The 22,730-nt window shown below is 41.9% G+C and overlaps 1 protein-coding gene across 1 annotated transcript; it reads right to left on the minus strand.

Annotated features, from left to right (window-relative positions):
- Positions 1-1,184: 1,184 nt before the first annotated feature.
- Positions 1,185-22,707, minus strand: LOC115261429 (chitobiosyldiphosphodolichol beta-mannosyltransferase). Its single transcript, XM_029863079.2, has 3 exons — positions 22,036-22,707; positions 1,632-2,192; positions 1,185-1,514 (listed from the first exon to the last, which is right to left on the minus strand). Exons 1-3 carry the CDS (start codon positions 22,587-22,589, stop codon positions 1,298-1,300), a joined length of 1,332 nt encoding a protein of 443 aa, XP_029718939.1. The 5' UTR covers positions 22,590-22,707; the 3' UTR covers positions 1,185-1,297.
- Between the last annotated feature and the right edge of the window lie 23 nt (positions 22,708-22,730).

The raw sequence follows: 22,730 nt of genomic DNA on the forward strand, positions 1-22,730 counted from the left end.
TGACGCTTGCCGTTAGTATGGGAAAACAACAGAGTTGCATGTCTTCTTGATGAAGTAGTCTTCGGTTGAACTCTTATTTCTCCAGCGATGCAGCAACGACCGAAATAGGATTGTTTTCATTGCCGCGTACACTTTAAACGACGTGGACCGATCAACCGAGTCAGCGATTACTGGCATTACGCCGAAACTCACGAATAATGGATACTACGCTGAAGAATTACACTTTCACACGAAGAAAATTGACGGGGTGGCACCACCAGCGCAATCTTCGAATAAAGTTCGTTTTGAGAACGTGCAAAAAAAAAAAAAACAAGCGGATTCGACACCCGTTCGCGGCAACGCTTACTCGCCACCCACGTTGTTTTTCTTCTCACTGGTAAGTCAAAATTCACTTTGCTTCGATATTTATTCACAGTTCAGCATTCTAAACTAAGCCAAATCAACGCGTCCACACGTGACAAAACTTTCCGGGTGGCGTAGTACCGACCAAACCACCAGCGGAACCGTGAAATTTGCGAACGCGAAGAAAACGTGACAAGCAAAATAAAAACACACCCGTTCGCGGTAACGCCTGCTGCGATTTTTCAATACGAACCGGTTGGTAATGTATGATTTAATTCACACTTGACTAAAAGCTTCACAAAAGCGGCATTTCGATTTTGCCTCCAAAAACACACTGAACTGCCCCGTACGAAGATGAGCACCGCTTGTTGAAAACGGATGTCGGTGTGCCGAAAATTTTCTTGTAGGATGTAGTTCACGTAGTGGCTGTGTGAAGCATGATCCAGCTTCCGCAGGAGAAGACGTACTTCGGCTGCGTCGTCGAGATTCCGGGCGTCGTTGTCGAAAAGATCCGAATAACGTGCAACAAACTCGTACACAAACTCGTACACAAACTCGTTGATGTTCGTGGAGAGGGACACTAGCACTTTCTCCTGGCTAATCGGCGGTAGCGTGGCCATTCGTTGGAGCAGTTGAGCCGGAATCTCCCAAAAAATGACCACGTGGTTTATGGACAGCCCCTAGAGAGTAACCTCTAAAAGGCCATTGAGTTCATAAAGTACCGTTGATAAATTAAAATTAAATGAAAGTGCCATATTATCCAAACTTTTTGTTACTTGGGTGTTTATGTTTCAAGAATTAAATCTTAAGGATGGTTCGGACAATAATGCAACGCAGCTCAGTTGATTAGCTAAACAAAGTCTTATTTCTTTAGGTACTGCGAAATAGTTAAATATCAGAAAGATTAAGTATTGTACTGAAAATTACCTGTCGCCGCTTTTCACGAAAAGCGCATTCAGATCCGCTCGAGCAATGGTTTCACATTGCGGTCCCAGTTCTCCACCCAGCGCAGTTGCTGGAATTCCTTTAGTTTTTGGTTGATCCGTTCCTTTTGGTTGGTTAAGGCCACATTCACCGGAAAGTCCCGGAACCAGTCGCACAGTTGACTGGCCAGCTCGTTGGGTGTTTTGAAAACGAATCCATTCTGGCCATGTTGGACCAATTCGCCGATGCTAGGGAGAAGAGAAGTGGGATTGCCTAAGTTCATAGTTTTCTTCAACTTTGCAAAAAAATCGTGCTTACGCCGAAACCAGGGTGATAAGGTTGTAATTAACTGATTTTTGTCTTACCAATTGAAGTCCATGGCGCAGACCGGAAGCCCACAGCCGAACATATCGACGACCTTCATGGGAAGGTCAAGGCCACTAGAGCTATAATGGAGACAAACGCCGAGATCCCCCGCCGCCAGTAACCTCGGATAGTCAGCATTCTCAAGCCACGGAGTAACGACCGACACTTTCTGCCAAGGTCTCTCCCGGATCAGTGCCTTGTAGTGCTCCTTCTGGGGTCCCTTACCAGTTATAACGCAAACCAGCCTCGGGTAATGGGCGGATTCTTCGACGGCTCGCTTTTCGTAAGCGTCCAACGCCGCCAACAGGATTCCAAAGTCCTCATCGGGGGTCCAGCTGGTGCTAGAGATTAGCAACGCCGGCCGGTTTGGGCGGTATTTTACCTCACCGGATGGTAGCTTAACGGTGAAGGCCGACGCTTCTTGGGCTTCCTCCGTGGGGTCGAGCTCAGCGCTGGCAAATTGTGGGATTATTTTAGCCAGATCCATAAAAAGAGCGTGCTTCTCTTCGAGCGTTCGAGGATGGAATTGAAGCGGTGGTCGATCGTACAATACGGTAGCACTGGAATGGAAGTACAAGCAAAGAATGTAATTCTCGGTCGATTAGCGCTGATAGCAGAGTGAACTCGACTGATCGGTTAGGGGAGCGAACTAATGGCCGATTTCTTCACCTCGGCTTAACTGGTAAGCCAGGCTTACCCATATAGTTAAACCTGGCTTAAGCGTTAAGCCAGGTTTAACTGCATGGGTAAGCCTGGCTTACCGGTTAAACCAAGGTGAAGAAATCGGCCCTAAGAATGATTAATTGCTACACATAAAAAGGAAGGCTTACTATGCTAACAGATACATTGAGAATTCAGAATGAGCGCGTGCCAATTTTGGCGCGACGTACTTAATGGATGCTCTCTTGTCGTAGGAAAACCTATAGGATCAGGGATGCCAGGTGAAATTTTTGAATGTCTTCGCAAGGCACGCTGAAATGTCTTCACATGTCTTCACACACCATATTGTGGCTTTGATATACAACTAATGTTAAATATAAAAATTTATGATATGTTCTCACTGCGCTCCTCTATACTAAGTAATAATGCGTGATGATCTGAGTGATGATATCTTAAAGGCGTTGTAATAGGCTCCTAAAGTCCTATCGGGATTCTTGTTTTAAACCACAATATATGGTTCAAGAGTACATATTTACTCAATTTTTGACGTTTTTATTAACTGTAGTTGAAAAAATATAATTTTTATTTTTTTAGCCTTTTGTCTCGTCCCTAGCTTATAACACATACTTTGAGTGATTTTTTTCACCGTGTATGTCAGATGGGAACATTTTTGAAATCCCAGTGCGAAAAATGTCGAGCTCAGTCACACAAGGTTGACCTCAAATGTCAAAGTAGAACTATTTACCATTTTTCTTATTTCGAATTTTCTCATTATTCCTTTGTTTTTCAAGTTCGAGTAAAGTACAATTCCGATTAGAATACCATGCTTGATCGTATTATTCAATATAAGCGAGATTTCGTCTTAAATTTTAGGACCCTATTCCTCCAAGAGTCTGAAATCCCTTCAATAGTTTCTTCTGGGATTCCTCCAGTTCTTTTTTGTGATTCCTGACAAAGCTTCCCAACAATTTATTAGGTTCACTGGGAAGTCTCTTCAGATATTCCTACAGAAGTACCTCGGGAATTACTTTCCAAGTTTCCAGATAAAGCCTGTATCCGCAATAATCGGGACACAGAAGTACGTCATTAGCTACGTTGACAGCACGGCACAGAATGCGTTGTCCTTCTTCGAGCTGCGGCAGTCCTTCGCTATATGGCCGTACTTTGCACATTTCCGGCACTTCGGTCCCTTGGGAGGATCCGACTTCTTCACTTGCTTACCGGAAATTCCGCTTCGCTTCTTGGCTGCAAACGCCGAATCACTTGAAGTCATCGTCTGGACCTCTTGAAGAAGTTTCGTTTTTATGATGTCTCCAGTGATGGGTATGCCCGAGTTCTCCAAAGCCATAATCATTGGACGGTACTCGTCGGGCAGGCCAGCCAGCAGCAACGTTCCGATCCACTCTTCCGTAATCGCAAATCCGATCCCGTTGAGTTGATGAGCAGTCGAGACAATCCGGTTCACGTAATCGCCCATAGATTCGCACGATGTAAGGTCCGTCTTGATCAATTTGTGGAGGAGCCCGACTCGCCTGGTCAGTCCCGAATCCTCGAAGGCCCGCTCCAGCTTCGACCAAACTTCTCTCGCCGACATCGCTTCCTTGACGTGAACATAATTGATGGGATCAAGGAGTAGGATGATCTCCGCTCTAGCATGCTCATCCGCAGGAAGCTTGGAGGTCTGGCACCGCCGGATGGGACACCTGAACGTAAACGGCGTGCGCAGCCTGGCCAATGGACTAGTCACTGGTGTCAACATCGTTGGAGGAAGCATGGCTGATTGCAAGGTATGTCCAATGGGCAAACATAGTCGACATCCGTTTTCCAAACAAGGATCTCGCGCGGAAGGAGTACTCGACGTGGTCCATTCTGACATTTGCGGGCCAATGGAGACCAAATCGCTTGGGGGAAGCCGCTATTACATAGTATTACATATTTTTTGAAATCGAAGTCGGAAGCTGAGGTCATCAAAACTTTCCAGGATTTTCACGCAATGGCGGAACGACAATCTGGACGAAAGCTGAAGATACTCCGGACAGACAACGGAAGAGAATACGTCAACGCGGGTTTCAAGAATTACTTGAAGAAACACGGAATCGTCCACCAAACAACAAATGCGTACACCCCGGAGCAAAATGGAATGGCGGAGCGTGCCAACAGATCCATCGTGGAGCGTGCTAGGTGCATGTTGCACATGGCCCAACTGCAGAAAGGATTCTGGGCGGAGGCTGTTGCTACTGCCGTGTACCTGCTGAACCGTTCTCCAACCAAAGGTCATGATGTCACCCCGGATGAAGCATGGTCTGGCAAGAAGCCGGATCTGTCCCATGTTCGGATTTTCGGAACTCGTGCCATGGTCTTCGTTCCTAAACAAAAACGCAAGAAGTGGGACGCAAAATCCGAAGAATGCGTTCTGACGGGCTTCGACGAGGAAACCAAGGGGTACAGGCTGTACAACCTGAAGTCGAAGACGATTACCATCAGTCGGGAGGTGAACTTCATCAATGAAGGTGAGATTGTCCCAGTTCAAGCATCGTCAAGTCAGACCAGGAAAATCATTCTCATGGAGCATGAAGAGGTGGTATCCCTATCACCAAATGAAGTCCAGGAGGAAGTACCAGGCGAGGACGAGGACGAGGAATTCTTCACCGATGTCAACGATGAAACCTCCGATGATAACGACGCGACCCTGAGTGAAGTTGAGGATGCTGACAACACCGTGATCAACTTGACCCCCGTGCTCCCACCGCGACAAAACTCATATCCACCTAGGTCAGAGGTGTCGAGGCGCAGCGGTCGGGAGCACATACTTCCAGGCAAGTACAAAGATTTTGTAGTTCCAACGAAAGGTCTCCCCAGTTCCCTTCCTTCTCAGAAACGAAACATCATACTCCCGGGACCCAGAAACCAGCGTGAGTCCAACGAGGGTACAACATCCCGAAGCGAGGTTCCTTTTTCACGTGACGAAACTGATGCCACCGGACCCGAGAGCCAGGGTCAGTTCAGCGGGATCACAAAGTCCACTTCCGAGGCCAGGATTTCAGCAGCGGCTGAAGATCCTTACACCCATCAGGATGCACTGGCGCGTGACGACTCCGAACGGTGGAAGACAGCAATGCGTGATGAATACCAAGCGCTCATGGACAACGACACGTGGACTCTGACAACCCTCCCGGAAGGAAGAAAGGCTATCAAGTGCAAGTGGGTATTTAAGACCAAACACGACGCTGCCGGGAACATCGACCGTTACAAGGCACGACTAGTCATCAAGGGCTACTCTCAGCGAAAGGGGGTGGACTACGACGAAACCTACTCGCCAGTGGTTCGTCACAGTTCTCTTCGGTACCTTTTTGCGCTTGCTGCCAAACACAACCTTCTCGTCGACCAGATGGAAGCGGTCACCGCTTTTCTCCAAGGCGACCTGGACGAGGAAATTTATATGCAGCAACCCCCGTGCTTTGAGCAACCTGGAAAGCGGCCAATGGTGTGCCGTTTGAACAAAGCCCTGTATGGACTGAAGCAGTCGAGCCGTGTATGGAACGCGAAATTAGATGCAGCCCTCAAGAAGCTTGGACTGAAGCCTTCAAGGTACGACCCGTGCTTGTACTACAAGTTTAGTGGCGGCAAGATCCTGTTTGTCGCAATCTACGTGGACGACCTGATGCTGTTTTCCAACGACGAAGACATGAAGGACGAAATCAAGGCCAAGCTGAGCGGCATGTTTCGCATGAAGGATCTCGGACCAGCAAAGAGTTGCTTGGGGATCCGAATTACGCGTACGGAGGATGGCATAGCGCTCGATCAAGAAGCCTACATTCAATCGATTTTGACCCGTTTCAAGATGCAAGAATCAAAACCCACATCAACGCCGATGAACACCGCAGTCAAACTGACGAAGGAAATGTCACCGCAAACCGAAGAAGAAGCCGAACAAATGGCTACGGTACCTTATCAGGAAGCGGTAGGGTGCCTTATGTTTTATGTATCTTGCTCAGTGCACCAGACCCGATATCCTGTTCGCCGTCAACCAACTGAGTAGGTACAACACCAATCCCGGACCAAGTCACTGGCAGGCCGTCAAGCACCTAATGCGGTACCTGAGAGGAACGTCAACGATGAAGTTGCAGTACTCAACATCTGGTAACGAGGAGATACGTGGTTTTTCCGACGCTGATTGGGCCGCTGACTCGGACGACCGGAAGTCAACCAGTGGATACATGTTCCTGTTGCAAGGCGGAGCGGTATCATGGAGCTGTAAGAGGCAACCAACCGTTGCATTGTCCACCTGTGAGGCTGAGTACATGGCGTTATCTGCTGCAGTACAAGAGGCTTCATGGTGGCATGGGCTGATGTCGCAGTTTGGTATGAAGCAACCGATAGACCTCTACTGTGACAACCAGAGCACCATCTGTATTGCCAAGAACGGCGGTTACACTCCAAGAACGAAACACATCGACATTCGTCACCACTACATCCGAGACACACTGGATCGAGGGATAATAAACATCAACTATATTAACACCGAAGATCAAGTAGCTGACGGATTAACAAAACCGCTTCAACGAATCAAGCTGGAGCGAAATCGAGGAGCCATGGGAATCGCATAACTGGCTTAAGGAGGAGTGTTGTGAAACCTATCGTAGTAACCCATGGTTATGCTAGTTAAGGATTATGTCAAATAAATTTTCACTTCTGTTCTAACCTTAGTACGAGCAAGTCGTTATTATTGCGTACTCTAATAGCTCTGTAATGAATCGGTAAAATTGACCAAATAATTGACTGAGAACTCTTTGTTGTATGTTTATTATTTGTGCCAAATTTCATAAAAATCGATATATTACTTTTAACTGTGGATGAAAAACAAACAGACGTGGTTTTAAGCATTTTGTACATTCATGACCAATTTTCATTCGCATAGTAGATGGTTCTTTTACACTACAGTTCAAAGTTCTGTGATGATAATTGAGGGGGTCAGAAGCAGAGGGGTGTAAGTGACCAAAACCTGATTTTGAGATAATGAACGAAAACTTTGACATCTAACAAAAAAATCAACAATATTCGAAAAAGTTTGGATTCGCCCCGAACACTCTACTATCAAGTAACTCCACCATCTGAGATGGAAACAGACATTATATACGCTGTTTTTCTGCAGATAGGAAAATTTGATTTTTTGGATTAGTGTCACTTACACCCCTTTACCACCAAACTGTTGACTTACGCCCCTTTGGCGCCAAACAAGTTCTCAATAGGCCATATACTCTATATGTAGACTCAAGTATTACTATGAATAAAATTGTCCCTAAAATGTTTAAAATTTCGCTTTAATTTTGATGATGTGGAAGCATTATTACTTTTCTGAATTCAAAAATCAGATGAAGTACATATGGACAAATTAAGAAAAAGCCCTTAATTTAACCCTAGTGGGATGTTGGGGTCTTTATGACCCAGGCTTCCTGAACGAACACTGCGCTATCGTGATGCGTCTTACATTTTTTTTTAAATACACAAACATGAAACCTTAGTGACCATTTTGTCGGATCATTGTTACGTCAGTAAGGACCTACAACTTAATCATCATAGTATTTTCAAAAAATGTAAGTTTATTTTATTTTTAAATGTAAAAAATACATTTCAACCTGATATGTTAAAAAGATAAAAATTATGATAAACCGGCTGTGCGGTTTTTTGATATATAGCTCCATAGAGAAGTCCCCCGTTATGTGTATTGGGGCCTCTTTTGCCAGTTAATTTGTCAAGTTGTTTAGAATCTTCCCCGGCTCAAAAAAAAACTGGCATGTAAATGTTCACGCCGTTCGTTTCAGATATTTTCGAGTCTATAAGGGTAATACAGACAGACAGAAACTCATTATTAAATGTATAAATAGATAGGCGTGCGCTACTAATACATGTTTTATCTTTCCAAATTATGGAAATCGCCAACAATACGATTTAAAATCTAACTATTTATCATACGGATTCTAAAACAGAGCCTCAATGACACCATACACGACGTAATGATGCACTTTTAGTGTAATACTACGTATGTAAACTTGTCCCTGACAGTGATTACCAACGAGTATATACTGAAATTTGGAGTTTGGACGTCTCACGATTTCAAACGGTAATTTGTTAACTGCCCTTCGTTTCATCCGTGTTTGGCAGCCTTCTTTTAGGAGAAATAGACCTATTTCTCCCTAGAAGAAGACTGCCAAACACAACCGAAACGTCGGCTAGTTAGCAAAGCACCGCTTGAATTCATGAGACTGTACAAATTTTTGGTAATCAAATTGATAACCTAATTCTGATCTCCATGATCGTCATAAAATCCTAAATTTTGGAATGAACAATTGTGAATAAAATGCAGTGTTGTAATCTTAATTGGTACATTATCGTCATTCGTACTCACGATGTGCAACGAAAAGAAGGTGATATTGTCACTTTTTTGTGTGAAAAAGTTCAGCAAAAATATCAGTCAATTAATTCGCTATCGATGTTTGCGGCTTAGCCAGTCGAGTGAAAGTTTTACATTATTCCAAAAGCTAGACTTCGCAAATACTGGCGTGAGTGAGAAATGGATTATGAGAAGTGAAAATGACGAAAACGTTACTTCTCCTCTCAGTAAGACTCGAACTAGTAGAATACCATCACTGCCATTATTAACTAGAGAATTTAAATTGATTGAAAAAATGTTGAACAGTTATATTGGAACAACAGGTTCAATGCGATTTCAACATTTTTAAGAACACATTCGCCAAGTGCGTCGTGGGTCTATGACATAAACCATATTCAACGAGATCAATGATGTACAATCAATCATAAAAAAAATTGATTCAATACTTCATGTAAATATAATAAATTACTTACACCCCTCTGCCTCCAAGCAAATCTCCTCAACGGTTAAGCGTCATATTTTCAATCAATGTTTAAACTTGCTCAAACATTTTTAAAAATTACGGGTCTTTGGCAACAACCAAAGCTGATCTCGTAGAATCACGTACGCTATTTATCTCAATTTTGAATTTTTGGTCACTTAGCAGAGGGGTGTGCTTCTAACCGCCTCAATTATGAAATTTCGTTATCAGTTATGATACTTATAGAGACACTTTCTTGCAAAATTTCATCAACTTTGACCAATTGGTTTGAAAGCTACTGGTGTTGATAGGGGTGAGTGTTAGTGAAAATTTTTCGTGTTTTTCATGTGCGATTTTTGCCTATTCATAACTTTTGAATTTCTCTGCCAATTTTCATGAAATTTTCCCGGAAGCTAGTTTATTATGTGTATATTTTGCCTGCAAAATTTGATGATTATTGGTATAGTACTTTCAATAGTACAATCGAAACAATAAAGGGTGCTGACTAATTGCTGTCTGAGAGGCTAAAATCACGTTCAGTCCCAAAACATCGATTTTTTTGAAATTTTGCCCATGCAACAAATGTAGATTGAGAGATTTGTGTTCAAAATTTCAGCCATTTCCTTTGTCAAATTCAAAAGTTACAGCGCTGACAAGCAAAACTTGGGGCTGTACAAAATTCAATGGCGCACATTTTACTCTTTGGTTGGTACAACAAAAAGTACTGCACCGATTTACATGAAATTTTATAGGTGAAATGAACACATCTTAAGATATTTTTAGACAAAATTTGAGCAATTTTAATGTATCTATTGCAGAGTTACAGCTGTGTTTCTGTGTCCCAAATATTGCGGATACAGGCTTTAAACTTCTCCAAAAGTCTTCGAGAAATTTTCCAGGAGTTTCTCGGGAATTCGTCCATGGCTTCCCCAAGAATACAATGCAATTTCCTCAAGAAGCTTTAGAAGAATTTATGCGGCATTTAGGGTAGAATTCCCTCAGGATTACCCAAGGAATTTCTCCATGATTTTAATGAAAATAATAACATAAATTATTCTAAAATTCCCCCTTGAACTTCCATGAAATTTACTTCGAATTCCCCAAGAAGTCCTCCAGCAATGATGCATAGTTTCCTCAGGCAATGATGCATGGTTTCCTCAGGATTTCTCTCGAATATTTCAGTTTTTCCCAACATTCTTAAAGAAGTTCCTCGGATTTATTTCTACAAAAATTCCTTCAGAAGATCCTCGCAAATTCATCCAGGAATCCCAAGGAAATTCCACCATCAGTTCTTTAGAAATTCCTGCAAAAAAAATTAGGACTTTTCTCAACTGCCTTATCACTGCACTAGGTATCAGGTATCAGTAGGTCGGCTCTAGAGGCACGTTCTCCTCCATTCGGGAAATTTGTGCCATCGCCATGAACACGAGCCTATTCATCATTTACCTGACGGAAAAGGGAAGGAAAAAGGATAGGACATGGGAAAGGACAGGTAAGGGAATAGGATCGTCATACTCGCAAAAGCGTACCACAATGGGTTCACATAGCGTCCTGAAAAGGACACTGTAATAACGCATAAGCGTGCCACAATGGGTTCGAACAGCGCCCTGAGAAGGGCACTGTGATAATGCATAAAGCGTAAAGAGAGCCTATAGCTCTTTACCACAGCGGGTCAAGAACAACAGAACGTCCTGAAGATTCAGGTTTCTGAAGTCAGTTTCACTTAATAAGTGTTTCCCGAGTACTCGGAAACGCAATTGCGCAAAAACTGGACAGTTACATATTAAATGATACGAAGTTCCATAATCAGATTCACAGCTATCACATGCAAATGAATCAGCTTGCTGAATATTCGCCATGTGATAACTGAGTCGGCAATGGCCAGTCAATGCTTTGACCAGCATGCTGCAATTCTGCTTTGACAGATTTGTTAGATACTTTGCCACCACTAGAGATGGCTCAGTACAATACAATTTTGTTTGACGACATGACTCCAAACTATTCCAGTATTGTTTGTGCTGAGTGGCAGCCCAGGTGTCAATCTGAAGCTTCACCCAACACTTGGATACCGGAATAGCTGGCTCAGGGCCAATGAAGTCATGTGATGCTCCAGAGCGAGCTAACTCATCAGCCAATTCATTTCCAGCGATGGAAGAATGGCCAGGTACCCATACAAGGTGAACAGCGTTTGCTGAATTCAGCTCCTCAATTTGAGTTCGACAAGCGATAACTATCTTCGACCTGGAGTTGGCCGAAGCAAGTGCTTTAATAGCAGCCTGGCTATCTGAACAGAAGTATATTACTTTGCCCATTACGTGCTGCTGAAGTGCTGATTGCACTCCGCACATAAGAGCAAAGATTTCGGCCTGAAAAACGGTGCAGTGTCTGCCAAGTAAATAACACTGATGCAGCCTTAGCTCACGAGAATAAACACCAGCACCTGCTCGACCTTCGAGAAGGGAGCCATCAGTGTAACATACGATGCCGTCTGAAATACTTCTTTCCAGATAACCAGATGTCCACTCTTCCCGGGAAGGGAATTTCGTGGAAAATGTCCTATATGGAAAATTACAAGCAATTGTAAGATCACTTGGAGCAAGGACAACTTTGTCCCAATTCACCAAAAGTGGAAACAACGAAGTGTGTGTTGAACTGCGGTTCACAGGAGTTTCCTCTAGTAAACCGAGTACCCATAGGCGGTAAGTGCAAGAAAGTGCTTCTTGTTTGAGATGAATGTGTAGTGGGGCAACGTCAAAGAGAACTTCGAGCGCTGCCGTGGGAGTTGAAAAGAACGCTCCAGACATCGCCATTAAGCACATCCTTTGGAGATGGCCTAACTTTGATTGGACCGTTCTCACTTCGCCCTTTTGCCACCACATAGGCCAATATTGGCCGAACAACAGTTGTGTAGATCCATTTGATATACTTGGGTTTTAGACCCCAAGTTGTACCAAAGGTTCGCCGGCATTGCCCGAAGGCCATACAAGCTTTCTTGATTCTGAACTCAACATGAGGTGTCCAGGAAAGCTTGGAATCAAGAATGACTCCAACGTACTTTACCTGTTCAGTCACATTTATTTCAGAATCAAAGAGACGTAAAGTTCGAACACCATTACGGTTTCGCTTTTCCGTGAAAAGAACAATAGATGTTTTACTCGGATTTACCGAAAGGCCATATTGGCGACACCAACCCTCAACTACCTGAAGAGCGTTTTGCATCAGGTCGAAAAGGGTGCTGATGCACATACCGACTAACAATGTTAGGTAGTCGTCGGCAAAACCATAAGTAGGAAAACCGCTATTATTGAGTTGCCTCAATAGCGTATCTGCTACGAGATTCCATAAAAGTGGTGATAAGACTCCCCCTTGGGGGCATCCACAAACACTCAATTTCCTAATCGCCGCTTGACGCAATGTCGAGAAGAGATATCGGTTTTTGAGCATTTGGTGAATCCAATTGGAAATCATTGGAGATATACCATGACCCCGTGCGGCTTCCAATATGGCATCGAAAGGCACGCTGTCAAAGGCACCCTTGATATCTAAGAAAGCACCCAAGCATGATTGCTTTTGAGCGAATGCCTTCTCGATATCGTAAACAACTTTGTGTAAAAGAGTCACAGTGGACTTTCCAGATTGGTAAGCATGTTGGTTCACATGAAGAGGCACATTGGTCAGATGAGCATCACGGATGTGATGATCGACTATGCGTTCTAAGCATTTCAGAAGAAAAGAGGTCAAACTGATAGGTCTGAAGCTCTTTGCTTCTTCATACGACGCGCGACCCACTTTCGGAATAAACTTCACAGTAATATCCCGCCAGGATTTGGGAATATACCCTGTAGCAAAACTGCAAACAAGTAGTTGTTTTAAAACATGTTTGAAATGATCAAATCCCTTCTGAAGCAAAATAGGATAAATCCCATCTGCCCCAGGAGATTTGAAAGGAGCAAAGCTATTAAGTGCCCATTCAATCGATTCTAAAGTTATGATACTCCGAGCCGAAGCTAAAGAATCATAACTACAAGTTCTTTTGTGCTGAAGATTGATCTGAGCTATCCTAACCGTAGCCACTACCCAAACTAGGCAAGATTAAACTCTTAACAATCACAGCACAAAAAAGAACAGCAACAATAAAGCCAGATCGGTATCGATTTGAGTGCGCCAAAGGCGAGGATGCACAGAATACACTGTGTAAAACGCATAATGCGAAACCATATAGGTGAAAATCTAAACTAATTAATAACATCTTCATAATCCCGCCCTTATTCAGCCTCAAGTATGAGATTGAAGAAGGGCAGCTGATTGTCTCGGAGAAACACAAGGTCCACCGCGCTATTGCTCCGATTAGCACAGTAAGGGCAAATACTGTGGAGGGTGCCCTGGTACTCCACAGGCTCCGTTTGCGATTAGGTTTTTATAAGACCCCCCTAACCATTCGTAAAGCCGCATAACACCATGAATTAGGGTTCACCTGATTAGTGGATTCCTACCACTGGAACAGGCGGTCCGTAGTGCTATTCTTAGCCAGTTGAACTAACCGCTACCGACACTACACAGCTATCTAGGCTGATCGGGAAAAGAAGTTAATATTGGTGATCAACTTCATACGGGCCCGAAAAGCCGATAAAATAGTACAATCGAAACAATAAAGGGTGCTGACTAATTGCTGTCTGAGAGGCTAAAATCACGTTCAGTCCCAAAACATCGATTTTTTTGAAATTTTGCCCATGCAACAAATGTAGATTGAGAGATTTGTGTTCAAAATTTCAGCCATTTCCTTTGTCAAATTCAAAAGTTACAGCGCTGACAAGCAAAACTTGGGGCTGTACAAAATTCAATGGCGCACATTTTACTCTTTGGTTGGTACAACAAAAAGTACTGCACCGATTTACATGAAATTTTATAGGTGAAATGAACACATCTTAAGATATTTTTAGACAAAATTTGAGCAATTTTAATGTATCTATTGCAGAGTTACAGCTGTGTTTCTGTGTCCCAAATATTGCGGATACAGGCTTTAAACTTCTCCAGGAGTCTTCGAGAAATTTTCCAAGAGTTTCTCGGGAATTCGTCCATGGCTTCCCCAAGAATACAATGCAATTTCCTCAAGAAGCTTTAGAAGAATTTATGCGGCATTTAGGGTAGAATTCCCCCAGGATTACCCAAGGAATTTCTCCATGATTTTAATGAAAATAATAACATAAATTATTCTAAAATTCCCCCTTGAACTTCCATGAAATTTACTTCGAATTCCCCAAGAAGTCCTCCAGCAATGATGCATAGTTTCCTCAGGCAATGATGCATGGTTTGCTCAGGATTTCTCTCGAATATTTCAGTTTTTCCCAACATTCTTAAAGAAGTTCCTCGGATTTATTTCTACAAAAATTCCTTCAGAAGATCCTCGCAAATTCATCCAGGAATCCCAAGAAAATTCCACCATCAGTTCTTTAGAAATTCCTGCAAAAAAATTAAGACTTTTCTCAACTGCCTTATCACTGCACTAAAAAACACGTCTGCAGCACACGGACGCCTGAGTATTTCTAAGAGGCCAAATTTAGGCAATGGCCGCTACAATTTACTTTTCTCCCATTCCGTCATTCCACTTAATTTTAATTTTAGCATTCAGCCAGCCATGTTTTGAAATTGGTAGCCGACGAATATATTCACAGCGATACTGAACCCTATCACTTCTGTGGTATTTCCTTCTGTTTTTACACAAGAAACGTGAAGGGTCCGACACTTACAACATATTAAAAAAACAAAAATCAACAATTTGTAACCAAACGGTTACACACTTCAGGTGTTCCCTATAGTACTGTTCATGGTTTTTCTCGAAAATTCCTAAAAAAGTTCCTCGTATTTATTTCCACGAATTCTACAAAGAAATCCGAAAAGTCATCCAGGAGTTCCACGGGTATTCCTCCCGGAATGTTTCGGAAATTCGAAAACCACCAGTATATCCTTGGAAATACCTCCAGAAGATCCTCAGGAAATTGTCCTGGAATTCATCGGGAATTCCTTCACGAGTTATTCAAGAATTCCTCCTCGGGTCCTCGGGAATTCCTTCAGTGGTTCCTCGAGAATTATTCAAGAAAATCTTCTTCATAAAGATGTTCGGGTAATTCTCCAGAAGATCTTTAGGGATTCCTCCTGGAAATCGTCAGGAGTTCTTCAGAAATTCCTCCAGAAATTCCTCGGGAACTCCACCAAGAGTTCCTCGGGAATTCCTCCATAAGTTTCCAAAAATTGCTCCCGGAATTCCTCAGAAATTTCGTCAAGAGTTCCTGGAGGTATCCATAGGAACATCCAGTTGAACCACCGACGAAGTTGAACTTCTGATAGACTCCTGAAAATCCTCCTCCGTGAAAGTTTTCCCGAGAAAATGCTAGAGGGATTCTCGAGGATCTCCTGGATAAATTCCCAAGGTGCTCCTGGAGAAATGGACTACCCGCTTTGCGCGCAGCCACAGTTGATCAGCAGGAGTAAATCCATTTTATTTTGTATGGTGAAAAGCATCTAATCTTGAATTACTTGAAATAGAAAGCTTTTACTATTTGGTAGGCTTAATAGTAGTCACCATTGTGCACAACCACTACCAAATATTTTTTCGAATAATGTATTCCACTTCGATTAATTTGCCTTTAGATGCTATTCGCCATACAATATTTTTTCGATTTACTTTTAGCGATTTTTCGCGCATAGAAGCTAGCGCCACATTGGTCGATGCGGAGAGTAGGAAAACAGCCGATGTAGTTAATTCAGTGCTTCCAAAACTGTGCGCCGCGGCGCCCTGGTGCGCCGTGAACCTTTCCCAGGTGCGCCTCAGGATTTTGGCTTTTGTGACGAAACAAAAAAAAAAAACAAACTCTTTATTTGTATTGCGGAAAACTTTTATTTTTTTTTTATTAGTGAAACTAGTGTCGCTCACTTTTTTTTTAATCTTTCCTACTCTTCAATTGTTCAATAAGATTTCTGGTATCCTTTTTAAACATATCAATTGAAACCACATTTTTAAATTTCAAGTTTTTGAAACCATTTTTCTAATTCTTAAGTTTCAGTTTAGCTTTTGGTTTTACTACATATTGTCCAAAGTTTTAATTTCAAGAACATTATTTACGTTCTTTTCAGAATAATTACAAGGTCTTCGGAACAGCTTAGTGGCATGCAGGTTTGCCGATCTGGTAGTGTGAAGAGCTAGCTTTGACCTTTTTGAACCGGACTATCAGTACTGCCGCAACCTCGCAGAACTCGAATAAGTTTGTTATGCTCGGTTTTATCAATATAGTTATATGTATATGGCCAATCCAGGCCCAAAGGGTTAAGTTGAAATTTATGAAAATAAGTTCAATCAAAGTCCACCTGGCATGTCTTTACAATCTCTTCATGTGTCCCAGTTTGTCGGAATTAAAAAAAAACATAAAAGTGTTGCTTTGCAATTTCCGCAAAAAGTTGAAGCTTTGATCAAGTTCTGTGTAGTCATTTTCATTCAATAAGAATTCTTTAATTATTGCAAACGCTTTAGAATTTTTGGCTGAATTGTTGAAATTCAGCAGCTTGTTTTACCTGTACATCTGAGTTTCTTCTTATTTTTAAAATTTCTATGATGAAATCAACATGATTTTTGAATTCTTACAAATATTTCAACTATCTTTGAGAAATTAATTTAAAAAAATAGTTAGTTTCCAAATATTGAATTCTGAAAACATGATATTAGAGAAGTGTTTTACGATTTTGTCTTGCACACTGTAAAGTGAAAGTTGCCCAAAATTAAAAAAAAACCTTTGTTAAAACTTTGGTGCGCCGCGACATTTTTGGAAATGTCAAAGGGCGCCGCGATAGCAAAAAGTTTGGGAACCTCTGAGTTAATTCATTCCCAAGGATCTTCTTTAGGAATTCTCGAGAAACTCCTGGAGGTCTTCCTGAGGAACTCCTGGTAGAAATCGCGAGGAACTCGTAGAGGATTTTCTGTAAAACTCTTGGAAGAATTTCCTAAGTACTCCTGGAGGAATTCCCGAGTATCTCGTAAAGGAGATCTTAGAGAAGTTCCCAGGTAATCTCTGGAGGAATTCTGAAGAAATTCTCGGCAAACTCCTGAAGCAATTCAGGAGTAACTCCTGGAGGACTTTTTGGGAAATTTATGGAGGAATTCCTCAGGAACTGCTGGAAGAATTTCGATGAATCCCTAGAGGAATTCCTGAGGAACTCTCTCTCTCTCTTCTTGGCGTGACGTCCTCACTGGGACAAAGCCTGCTTCTCAGCTTAGTGTTCTATGAGCACTTCCACAGTTATTAACTGAGAGCTTCCTCTGCCAATGACCATTTTGCATGTGTATATCGTGTGGCAAGCACGAAGATACTCTATGCCCAAGGAAGTCAAGGAAATTTCCTTTACGAAAAGATCCTGGACCGACCGGGAATCGAACCCGTCACCCTCAGCATGGTCATGCTGAATACCCGTGCGTTTACCGCCTCGGCTATATGGGCCCTAAGGAGGAGGAAATCCTGAGGAACTCCTAAAGGAATTTTCGACGAAATTCTGAAGGGGTTGCTGTGGATCTCCTTGAGGAATTCCTGAAGAACTCCTAGAGGAATTCCCGAGGAACTCCAGGAGGAATTTTTGAGGAACTCCTGGAGAAATTCCCGAGGGACTTCTAGAGGTATAGTCGAGAATCGCTTGAAGAGGTTACCGAGGAACTCCTGGAATAATCTCCATGGAACTAGTGGAGAAATTCCCGAGGAACTCCTGGATGTATTCTTGAGAAACTCCTGGAGAAATTCCCGAGGAACTCCTGAAGAAATTGCGCAGAATACATGGAGCAATTCCCGAGGAACTCCTGAAGAAGTTCTCGGTAAACTCCTGAAGGAAATCCCGAGGAATTCATAGAGGAATTTGCGAGGAGCTCCTAGAGGTATTCGCGAGAAGTTCATGAAGGGATTTACAAGGAACTCCTGAGGTACTTCTGGAGGAACCCGAAGAACTTCTGGAGCAATTCCCGAGGAACTTCTTCTCCTCCTTCCGAGGAAAACATTAAGGAATTTCCTAGGAACTAATAGAGGAGTTCCCAAGGCACTTGTGAATAAATTCTCGGCAAACTCCTGGAGGAATTTCTGAGAAACTGTAGGAATCTGTTAGTTTTTATCAACAAAAATTGAAACGCATTTCAACTGAAATTGTTCCAAGATTTGAATTATTGGGTTGGATCAAAAATATAAATCTAGACGAACATATGAAAAGGGCGTATCTGCTTTGCGTAAACAAACATGTTTTTGTCTCTGTAGGGTCTACATATCTGTATCCACCCACGCACATCAACACCCTTATCAGAAAGAGTTGTTGTTTGTTTATTACCAGGGATTTTAACCTTTTATGGGTCATTCATCCCGTATCAGAAAGAGTGTTCTTCAAGCTATCTCTTAAGGGTGTTGATGTGCGTGGATGGATGCAGATGGGCCCTGCAGAGACAGAAACATGTTTGTTTACAAAAAGCAGATAGGCCCTTTTCAAGTGTTCGTCTAGAAATACTATTTTTAAGCTTTCAAAAGTCTTCAAAAGACTTCACTTAATTTGAAATGTCTTCAATATGTCTTCACAAAAATAAATGTCTTCACAGAAGTTCAAATCAGTAACAAATTTTGAAAACGACGTATAATCAATGCTACACCATTGATTATACGTTGTTTTCAAAATTTGTTATTGAAATGTCTTCACATTGAAGACATCTAGAGTAAATACCTATGTTTAAACGGGGAGCGGGACATTTGGCATAAAGTCATTTGGCATAAGGTCGTTTGGCACAAGGTCACTTGGCATAAAGCCATTTGGCATAACGGCCATTTGGCATAATGGCCACTTGGCATAATAATGCACCCTTCTTTATTATGCCAAGTGTCCATTATGCCAAATGACCGTTATGCCAAATGTATTTACGCCAAGTGACCTTTTGCCAAACGGCCTTATGCCAAATGACACAGACCCGTTTAAACGAGTTAGGGCCGATTTATTCACCTACCCGGCTTAACGACGTAAGCCTGGTTTATCTTAAACCACACTTAAAGTTAAGCCAAATTCTTAAGCCAGGTTTAAATATTTGCATTTCTTCACATCGGCTTAGCAAATGAAGGCGATGGCTTACGCTAAGCCAAGCTTAACGAAATTTCCCATATCATTCCAGTGACTTTCCAATGGAAACGTCATTTTAAGCCGCCAATATTTTGAAATGCCCGTTATATGCAGTATGGAGTAACAACAACAAAACATCCGCTGAAATTTTAGTAAGGAAAAGCGGAATCGGTAAATTTTTCGGATGCAGAAGGAAATTAACAACGATGAACTATCTATAGTGTTGATATTTTACGTATTTTACCCAACGTTAGTATCGAAGATCTTCGATTTAGTACCTACTCCATATGATCGTTGTAGGGTGTTAAAATTTGCCTTTCATTGTACAAAATGGGAGTGCCACCAGTGCCACATTGCAGCAAAGGCGTTGCAATGTTGATTTTATGCTTTGATATCCAGATTCGCCTTCTAATAAATAATCTCCATTATCGCCCTGTTAGAGTTGCATTTCGATAGTGAGTTTTTGAAAATGTGTTGGTCGTGAGATACTCCAGCGTCCAGACCATTTTTCGAATATGTTTAAAATTTTGAACTGTGTATGAAAACCATAGCAAAGTTCAAGTTCAAGTAGAAACTGAAATCCCTCAATAGAAACAGTTTATTCCACTTTTATTCCATTCGTTGGTGTTTTTAAATACTTTATTTTAAAAATGCTTATGTGCCGTTCACAAAATACGTAACGCTCTTAAGGAAAGGAAAATATGATCGTGCGTTACGGCCCATACAAGATTTAGGATTTTAATATAAAAATGCATTAATACGATGATGGTTGTGGATCAAACAATTGCATTATGATCATTATGAATCGATTCATAATATGTACAACCGAATTCAGTTGCATTATGAATCATATTGCAATAGGACAAATCGGCGAAGTACTAGATTTGTAGTAATGAGCTGAATTTTAGTATGGTGAGAAGGTCAATTCTCCGTTTCTACAGTGAAATGGTGCAAAAAGCGTGGGTATTATAATTCTTTGCCTAGTTTGATGCTGTTTGAGCAAAACTTTAGGCAACAGTGTTGTTGTTTTCTCTATTTCTCGCAAAGTAAACAACATAGTTATCCAAAGTTTTGCTCAAACAGCATCACATTAGGCAAGGAATTATAATACCCACGGTTTGTGTACCATTTTATTGCAGAAACAGAGATCTGACCTTCTCACCATACTAAAATTCAGCTCATTACTACAAATCTAGTACAACCCTACACCGAACGTGCCCCATTGTTTGGTATAGTACGAAAAGCTAGTCCGTTGTGATCTCTTCTTCTTTTCTTCTTCTTCTTTATGACTCTACGTCCCCACTGGGACTTGGCCTGCCTAACTTCAACTTAGTGTTCCTTGAGCACTTCCACAGTTATTAGTTGAAGGGTTTCCTTTGCCTGCCATTGCATGAATTTGTATATTGTGAGGTAAGTGCAATGATACACTATGCCCAGGAAGTCGAGAAAATTTACTCGACTGGAACGGGAATCGACCCCGCCGTCTCCGGATTGGCGATCCATAGCCTTAACCACTGGAGTCCGTTGTGATCCGGCAAGTATAAATCAAATTTCATACTGCTGATTTACAAAAAGATTTAAAATCCACTTGCGTCATTTTTAGATATGGGAACTTACGTATTTTCGGCAGTTTTGTTCTCTTCGTCATGGGGGTTTTTTTGAAACTTATTGAACTCAAAGTTGGCCTCAAATCCTTCCAAAGTGAGCTGAATGATATGCCCATGTTTCAGGCATTTTGGCCGACAAACACCCCCTACGACGAAGAGCACAAACCTGCCGATAATATCCAACGTCACCCTATTAGGTATTCAAAATAAGTCATGTTTAGAAGTACACCTCGAATAATACTTTTTATATTAAGAATTATAAGTCAAAATGTTAAATATTCGATGGGCTAAACGTGCTTTGAACTAATTTTTTTTAAGAAATCAGTGTATAAAATGTTATCAGAAGAATTTTTTTTTTGAGTGTCATCCCAATTTTGTTTGTTAAAAAAATAATACATATGTCTTGAACCATAAGAGAAAAAAAATATGTTTATTGTGACCTGAAATTATGGAAGGACTTGACTTCAAATAAATAGAACTTCAATGCAAATGTACTTTCGACTTCCAAATCAGGATGACAAATTTCCAAAAGTATCAACACGGTGCCTTTTTGAAGACTTTCAATCTAATGTAAAAACTTGATTGTCCCAAAAACCGATGTTGAATATTTTATATTGACGACGCACCGGCTGTAGATTATCATTCTCTTTATCATCGCCTCCATCCGTATCCAAACGTTTTACAATTGTATACATACTATATAATGTTTTTTAAAAATATTGACTGCTGTTTCAAAAATTTTACCATGAAGCAGGTGAAGAAACCCAAACTCTGCAATTTTTGGCTTAAGCCTGGCTTAGCGCTGCTAAGCCCCCTCAGAGCACCGCTTAAGATAAGCCACACTTAACGTAAACCGTAGCTTTATTAAACCGGGTTTAGTGGTTAAGCCGAGTTGAAGAAATCGAAAAAATGTTAAGCCCGGCTTAAAATTTTGCTAAGCCTGGTTTAAAATTTAAGCCCGGGTGAAGAAATCGGCCCTTAATGATGGAACTTAAGAATGATTTTTGAAGATTTTCTTGAGTAAAATTTACTTGAAAGATTTACTCCTAAAAAAATGCCGAATGAATTCCTAAAAAGTTGTCGGAAGAATAATTATCAAATTACCGAAGAAATACCTAAAAGAAACATCGAAGGAATTGCTAGACAAGTTGGAAAATACTTACCTTATATTCCAGTTCTCCTGTAGGTCCTGTTGCATCGCCTTGGTGACGCAGAGATTCTCAGCACTCTTCCGACCGAAGTGCGTCTCGATGGCCTTGGCCAACCGGACGATTACACTCTTCGGCGAGGACGCCATGGCCAGGATCGTGTGCGTATAGTTGTGCCAATCGATGATCATTTTGCACCGGGCAAAGAAACAGTACACCGAAACTACGGCCACCGTCGGAATGGCCGGCGGATTCTGACAGAGGATAAACTTCGGCTTCCGGATGCTGATGAGAACCATCAGAAGCGTTAGCGCTTGCCAGCACGACTTGAACAGGTATTTGGCCAGGCCGGGTAAGTGCAGCTCCGGAAAGGGACTCAGCGGATGGATGCGTACATTCGGGTTTGACGTCAAATCTTCCAGCGGTTTGGATTCCACGTATCCAACCAAGTCGACGAAGTAGCGCCTGTCGGCAAGACTTTTCGCGTGGTACTGCATCCGGGGGCTGCGGCCAATGTCGCCCAGCACGACCACGCACGCCCGCTCGATGTTCGGCGGTGGAGATTGCATCACTTTAGATCATCGGGATTTGGAATTTAGGGACACAAAAACTGATCACTTCCGAAAAAAATGTTCCGATTTTGGATCTCGAGATGACGAAACTGAACACTGTTGACATCACTTTTTGTAAACACTACTGAAAACGTTAAA

Source organism: Aedes albopictus, chromosome 3 (genome assembly GCF_035046485.1).
Source record: "Aedes albopictus strain Foshan chromosome 3, AalbF5, whole genome shotgun sequence".
In the NCBI taxonomy this organism is placed as follows: domain Eukaryota; kingdom Metazoa; phylum Arthropoda; class Insecta; order Diptera; family Culicidae; genus Aedes; species Aedes albopictus.